This window comes from Cicer arietinum, chromosome 5, assembly GCF_000331145.2.
Source record: "Cicer arietinum cultivar CDC Frontier isolate Library 1 chromosome 5, Cicar.CDCFrontier_v2.0, whole genome shotgun sequence".
NCBI lineage: Eukaryota > Viridiplantae > Streptophyta > Magnoliopsida > Fabales > Fabaceae > Cicer > Cicer arietinum.
In genome coordinates this window covers 49,643,081-49,650,671 of record NC_021164.2, presented here as the reverse complement: position 1 = coordinate 49,650,671, position 7,591 = coordinate 49,643,081, and the positions used below count along the sequence as shown (strand labels likewise).

At 30.5% G+C, this 7,591-nt stretch overlaps 1 protein-coding gene across 1 annotated transcript; it reads right to left on the bottom strand.

The window, feature by feature from the left end:
• Nucleotides 1-4,173: 4,173 nt before the first annotated feature.
• Nucleotides 4,174-5,921, bottom strand: LOC101503298 (putative F-box/LRR-repeat protein At5g54820). Its single transcript, XM_027334696.1, has 4 exons — nt 5,691-5,921; nt 5,037-5,555; nt 4,694-4,867; nt 4,174-4,464 (listed from the first exon to the last, which is right to left on the bottom strand). Exons 1-4 carry the CDS (start codon nt 5,919-5,921, stop codon nt 4,174-4,176), a joined length of 1,215 nt encoding a protein of 404 aa, XP_027190497.1.
• Between the last annotated feature and the right edge of the window lie 1,670 nt (nt 5,922-7,591).

Genomic DNA, 7,591 nt, shown 5'->3' with positions numbered 1-7,591 from the left:
ATCCATGTGTTTTGTAACATACGGTTGAACCTCATCATCATTGTGCAGAACATACAATTGTGCCTGCTCCCATTCTGTCCTTGATATAGTCATTAGTCTCCTTCCAATTATCCCTTCTCCTGATATTCTTCCTGAATGACAAGACATGGGAAGCCATATGGATTCAACATTGGTCCGATATTCAGTACAAATTTCTGAGGATCGGCCACCTTACTACAAATTTCCCTGAAGAAGAAACATAATCTAGTTATGGCTCGTCGAACTTTTTCAGGTAAAATGGAACGTATACCTATTGGTAGCAAATGCTCCATTAGAATATGACAATCATGGGTCTTCAAACCTTTTAACTTGAGGTCTTTCATACAAACTAAATATTTAATGTTTGAAGAGTATCCCTCTGGAACTTTAACTTTGTGTAGAAATTTACATAAAACATTTTTTTCCTTTCTAGATAGAGTATGAGTTGCTGGAGGTAGATATGTGTGATTTCCTTTCATTACGAGACCCAATTCATTTTTTATTCCCATATCGACCAAGTCCAATCTTGCATTGATGTCATCTTTAGACTTTCCTGGAACATTGAGTAACGTACCAATAACACTATCAAATACATTTTTTTCAATATGCATCACATCAAGGAAATGTCTTATATACAATGACTTCCAATATGGCAATTCAAAGAAAATTGACTTTTTCTTCCATCCAGTTTTGACCAGCTCTCTCGCAAAAGGTTTGCCAAATTTATTGGTCAAACCTTGTACTTTTTCAAGTATTTGATATCCAGTTGGTGCTAAAGGAGCTTTACCTTCCTCTGATTTTCCATTGAATGCATTTCTCCACCCATGATACTGATGACTATAAGGTAAAAATCTACGATGTCCAAGAAATACATTCTTCTTACAATGTTTTAACCGCATCCAATTTGTACTATCTTCACATATAGGACATGCACCCTGACCTTTAATGCTATATCCTGATAAATTACCATATGCTGGAAAATCATTAATTGTGCCGAACAACATATGCCTCAAATTGAAACATTCTTTCTTATACCCATCATAAACTTCCACACATGTCTCCCACATAATTTTTAAATCATCAATTAAAGGAGTCAAGTATACGTCGATATCATTCCCCGGTTGTTTGTGTCCAGAAATTAACAGAGACAATATCATAAACTTACGCTTCATACATAACCATGGAGGTATGTTATAAATCAACAAAATCACAGGCCACGTGCTATGTGAGATGCTTTGAAGACCATGTGGATTCATTCCATCAGTAGAAAGTGCAAGTCGTAGATTTCTTGATCTATCCCGAATTTTGGATACTCATGATCAATTTTTGCCCATTGTGGAGAATCTGCAGAGTGTCGAAACTTTCCATCTCTAATTCTTTCATATGCATGCCATGTCAAGTGTTTTGAATCTTCTTCACTGCGATACATGCGCCCAAATCTTGATATTATAGGAAAATACCACACGACTTTTGCTGGAGTAGATTCTTTCTTCTTATATCGAGAGACATTGCATTTCGGACACGCCTTTAGTAATTCATATTCGTTTCGAAATAAAATGCAATCGTTAGGACACACATGAATCCTTTCGTAACTCATGCCAATAGAGCACAAAATCCGTTTAGCCTCGTAGGTTCGACTGAGAAGTTCATTATCATCTGGCAATATATCTTTTAAGAGTGTTAATAATTCTGTGAAGTTTTTATCAGACCATCCATCACTCGATTTTAAGTTGTACAACTTTAATATCGCCGACAGTCTTGTGAATTTAGTACAACTATTATATAATGGTTTCTCTGCATCACTCAACAAACTCTCAAACATTTTAGGACAATTCCAAAGATCTTCTTCAACGGCTTTTGCAATCTCCTCAACTCGGTCCGGCTTATATGTATTTGTGTCGAAATCAGTTGAAGCATATGTCGAACCATTCTCAAAATTAATGTTTCCTTTTTTTTCTCACCTTGTCTTATTCAACATGTATAGCTTTGATCAATTCCATTCCATACTAAATGTCCTTCCAATTCATCTTCTCTAATGCGTTTTCCAAAACAACATTTTAAGCAAGGACAAACGACTCTATTTGGATCTTTTGCATTCTTCACTGCAAACTCAACGAACTCCTTCACTCCATTTTCATACTCTTTTGACAATCGATTGGCAGACATCCATTTCCGGTCCATATTATATGACCTATATAAATGCAGTTACAAAAATAATAAGCTACTGATAACATTATACCAATATATAGTACACATATCTAATATTGGAAAATGGAAACCAAGGTCGATTATTAGTTTTCGTGACAACAACAAATTAATAAATATAGTACCTAAGACAATGTATCCAATTTGTTATAAAGAAGGAGCAGTAGATGGCCGCGCAGTACGTAGAGGAGATGAGGGTTCCCAAAGTAGAGGAGATGAAGGTTCGTAAATTTGTTTTAAATTTGATTTTATTTATTTAAAGTAAATGATTTTTATTTAAAGTGAATGATTTTACAGCACTTGTAAAAAAAGCGCTCTAATAGGTCATTTAATTATTTGAAAGCGCAAGTCTTTTACAGCTCTTGTCCAAAAAGCGTTGTAAAAGCTATGTAACATCAGGTGGGAGCGCTATATTTTACAGTGGTTGTTTTTAAAACGCTCCCAAAGCGCTGTAAAATATTATGTGATGGCGCTTCATTTTACAGCGCTTGTGTACAAGCGCTGTAAAAGCCTTGTAAACATTATGTGCAAGCGATATATGACCCTACAACAATGCTTTTTCACAGCGCTTGTCAAAAAACGTTGTTATATCCTCCGTTATTTTTAAAATATATTTACAACAGCGCTTGTATTTAAAAAGCGCTGTAAAAGGCGCGCTATAAAATGTCATTTTTGGCGTCGTGATATTTTCATTTTCATATATAAACTATGTATATATTTGATTCTAAGTTATTTATGTTCAAATTTTATATCGGACAGTACTTTGACAATTCCAGTCCAAAATACTCTGAAAGATATCTAATTGAAATAAAGGAAGAATGGTGTAAGTATGTGATCGAAATGAAAATTATTTGATTTGCTGGGAAATTGGCATGCTGCAAGGTTGTGAATATGTAAATGTAAAAAATATGTGTTGTGTTGCAAGGTTCTATTGTGAATATGTAAATTTAAAAAATATTTAAATGTAAAAAATATGTAATTGTGTCCTATAGTTATGTGTTTAAAGTTATATAGTTATGTGTTTTTGTGAATATGTAAATATAAAAAATATGTAATTGTGTCAATATGTAAAGTTACAAATTTGTTGTGAACTAATTGTGTCAATATGTAAAGTTACAAGTTTATTGTGAACTAATTGCGTCAATATGTAAAGTTATAAAGTTATGTAGTTCTGTTGTTGTAAACTGATTGTGTCAATATGTAAAGTTACAAGTCTGTTGTTGTTGTTGTTTAAATGAAAAGTATAGTAATTGTGTCAATATCATATGCTGGATGAAAATGATTTTGGAAAAAAATTAAAAGACAGCGCTTTCTTAAAAAAATTGTCATAAAAAACCTATTAATACAAACAAGCGTTATTTGAGAAAATTCATTTACAGCGTTTTTTAATAAAAATAGAATAAGAATGCACCTATTACAGCGATTTTTTGAAAAAGCGCTGTAAAACTAGAATAAGAATGCACCTATTACAACGTTTTTTTTTTAAAAAGCGCTGTAAAACGTGCATAAGAATGTACCTATTACAGCGCTTTTTTTAAAAAAAAAAGAGCTGTAAAACGTGCATAAGAATGCACCTATTACATTACTTTTTTGAAAAAGCGTTGTAAAACTAAAACTACAAGCAGCGCGATTTTAGAAGGAATTTACAGTGCTTTTTTATTTTAAAGAGTGTTGTATCTTTTTAAAGCGCTAGATACTACCGCGCTTAATTTTTTGAAAAAGCGCTGTAAATGGCTTAAAAAAAGCACTGTAAAATACTATTTCTCGCGTAGTGTTTGTAAAGTAAAAACCAACAAATACTCACATATGTGGTCATAATAATTAATCCAACAAAGATCAATATGTTCATAATATATATGTTGTTTGATATAGTTCCAAAAGTAAGTCAAACCCAAGTCTTATAAAATTCAAACTCAATAAACAAAGTAGCATAACAAAACAATTATCAATTTAACAATTGAATGATATCTCTAAATCTTTGGAAGCCCTTGGAAACGCCATCACATATTGTTGTACCTTTTGTGCCTCTCCCTTTTGCACATTGATATTAACATTTTTCAAGACAGTCCCATTAGAGATAAGAAAGTTGAGCATAATAATCTCATTTTCAGTCCCAGTAAAGTTATCTATCTCCACCACCTTCAATGTTGATGTCATGCATTGGCAAATTCTTAAATTGCCTATCCAATGTTTTGGATTATCATCACCACCATCTGATAAATAATATTTATCTGAATCCCCCTATAATTCATACAAGCATAAAGAACACACACAAAAGTTAAATTCACGATAAAAATATAGAGATAGACATCATATTTTCTGTCTTTATTAATAAAAGACAGAAAACATAATAGATATCTGTAATTAATTTCCTCCGAAAATTATACTCATTGAGTTAAAACTTAAGACATATTCCTCTAGTATACTGACTCACATAAGATATAATTAAAAGACAAAAAGGGATACTTACATCAAATAGTCTTCCAAACCCTAATTTAAAGGTGAGAATCTCCAACATAGTACAACTATTTAAGAAGAATAAGACTCCAAGACATTCTTCATCATGCAAATCCGTCATAATTTTCAAATGTTTTGTATTCATATTATCTTCTAGACGTATTTGTCCCGGATGATTAGGAAGAGCCTTGCATATCAAATAATAAGTGTTTAAATACAATGTAATTGATCATAATAAGTTTCATATAATTAGTTATACATTAGAAGAAATAAATTAGATCAATTAATAAGAATGTAGGGTAAATCTAAAAAATACAAAGAATCATTAAAAAGAAAATATAAATTAAAGGCATTACCTGAAGTGCATAACTGCATATAGTAAGAACCTTAACATGGTTGAAATCTGTAATGACTTTGTAAATAAAATCATCTTCTTCAGGAGATTCGTATTCAAGGCGAAAATCGAGATAAGCCTCTTCTAGATCGAAGGAGTTTTCGATTTCAAAATAAATCGAATTCCCACGATACTTGAAATAAGTTAGATTAGGAGCATTGATTGCAAATCCAGGATCCAAAAAATTGGAACTATCAACAACAAGTCTTTTCAAACTCAAATCATCACTTCCACATTCAAATTTAGTTGTTTGCCAACACTTTTTCAAGCTTAAACTCTCAATCATCTTACAATTGGATAACAAAGTTTTGATAGCATCATTTTTCAATTCTATCCAACCAAAAGAAACTTCTTTGAGTGCATGCAACTTGATCAATTCATTTTCAATAAAACTACAAGAAAACAACTTCAATGATTCTAGGGTTTTATGCTCATATACATTTATTGGCAATTCAAACAAAGCTTCAGGTGTATCAAAATCCTCTTCACTCCAATCAGGATCAGAAAAATCTAGCACCAAATCTCTAACACCGTGTTGTGTTGCAAAATCAACACTACTTTCTACCATCTCACTAACAATATTTGGCTCTAATATTGTTAAAGAGAATTTTTCAACAATAGAATTTTCTTTGTGGTTTTGAAGCCATAATTCTATAAAGTTAAGAAATTCCTTCCTTCTAACAAAAAAGTTTTCATTGAACTCTATGTTGGTTGTGTTTTCCCACAAATGCAACCATTTTTTTGAAAGGATGGATGTCCTTGCAGCTTCCTTGAATGGAAGAAGTGAAATGATATTGAAAAGTAATGAGTTAGGTAACAAATTGAACCTATCAAGGTTTCTAGCCATATCTAGCTAGCTATCATATTGGTTTGATATTGGATTGGAGTGAGAGAGAGAGAGAGAGAGAGAAGAAAGCAAAGGATGCAAATAATTCAAGGTGTTATACTCTTATGTGAAGTTGATGAACATTATAGATAAATGATATCTCCAAAGGGGCATTATATAACATAGCAAGATAGCACATTTTCATGTTTTCAATTTTTATACCTTTAATGCGTATAAAAAAACAGTTTTCCAACCGTTACAAACAAAAATATTTTCCATTTTAAAGATTTTTTTCCATATTTTAGTCAAAATAAAAAGACTTTCTCCATAAAGAGCCTTGACTCTCTTCTTGACTTTATTACGTAATAATCAATACAATGAATTTTCATTATATAAAAATAATAAATCACATCATTTAATACATAACTTTCAAAGAAATATTGAATAAATATAATTTAATTATACTTTATAGATTTTCTTTCTAAATTTTTATTGGTCTTAATCTTAACTCTCCAGTTGTCAAGGAGAATATAGTCTAACAATCTCTTTATAAGTGTTATGTGAGTCTTAAGGTATTTTCTACTTCAGACTAATTAGTCATCGTTGTCTCATTTTAAATTTTTTATACAAAAAAAAAAAAAAACATAATTCGAAACTTAATTTGTTGAATTTTTTTGTAATTGATTTTCTAAATTTACCTTCATTTAAAAATGGATAGAATCTACTTTATAATTTCTTTTTCTCTTAGAAGAATAAATTAAATAATTAAATTTATAATTTGTAACTAAAAAATTTAAATATAGTTTTTAAATTTTGGTAAGTTTATAACTACTTGTTTCTTCCTTAAATATAAAATCCTTTTGAGTTTTTTTTCTCTTTTTTATTAGACTCTTTTCAAAATTTTAATTGCATTTGTTACTTCTTTTTTAAAAATTTGAGGAAGGGATATACCATTCTTATTTATTAGTGGTATTATAGATATTTGACAACTATCTCGTACGAATTTCGAACTTTGTTTCTTGATGTTATCTTGTCTTTGTCTCATTTTATATGTTTAATTTGAGTTGTACGTAATTCTTAAAAAAATAAATAATTTTGTTCATTTCAATGATAAAATGAGTTTCGTTTACTCAAATACTATTAATTGCAGTTAGTTGAAAATTTTGATGAATTAAAATACAATAAATGAGACATTTAAAATAACATTGAAAGAGTATATTTTTTGGCAGTATATAATTAAAAAAAAAAACTATGATGAAAGCATAAACCAATTCTCTCTTGTAACAACCTACTTAATTAAAATTTGGTTAAAATAAAGATTTATTTAACTATTAACATATTAATTTAGAAATGATGAATTTTAGTTAAAATAGGAATGCGCAAAAGGTAAAATGGAAAATGTCTCAAGGTCAAAAAGGGAAATTTCGAATCATTTTTCTCACTTATTTCCCTTCTCGGGAAATTTCCACTCATTTTCTCCTCATTTCCTTCTTTCGGTAGCTGAACTTCAAAGAACACCCAAAAACAACATTTTTCATCATCCCTTACAATCCTCTATTTTTCCATTCTCTTCAAAATCTTCCAAAAAATAAAACTTTACCAAAGTTCCTCAAACCTGCCCAAAAGCATTGCATGCAAGATCCTACCTCTCCATCTTCAAGAATCAATCAAGAGTAGTGGATTAGGGAAAG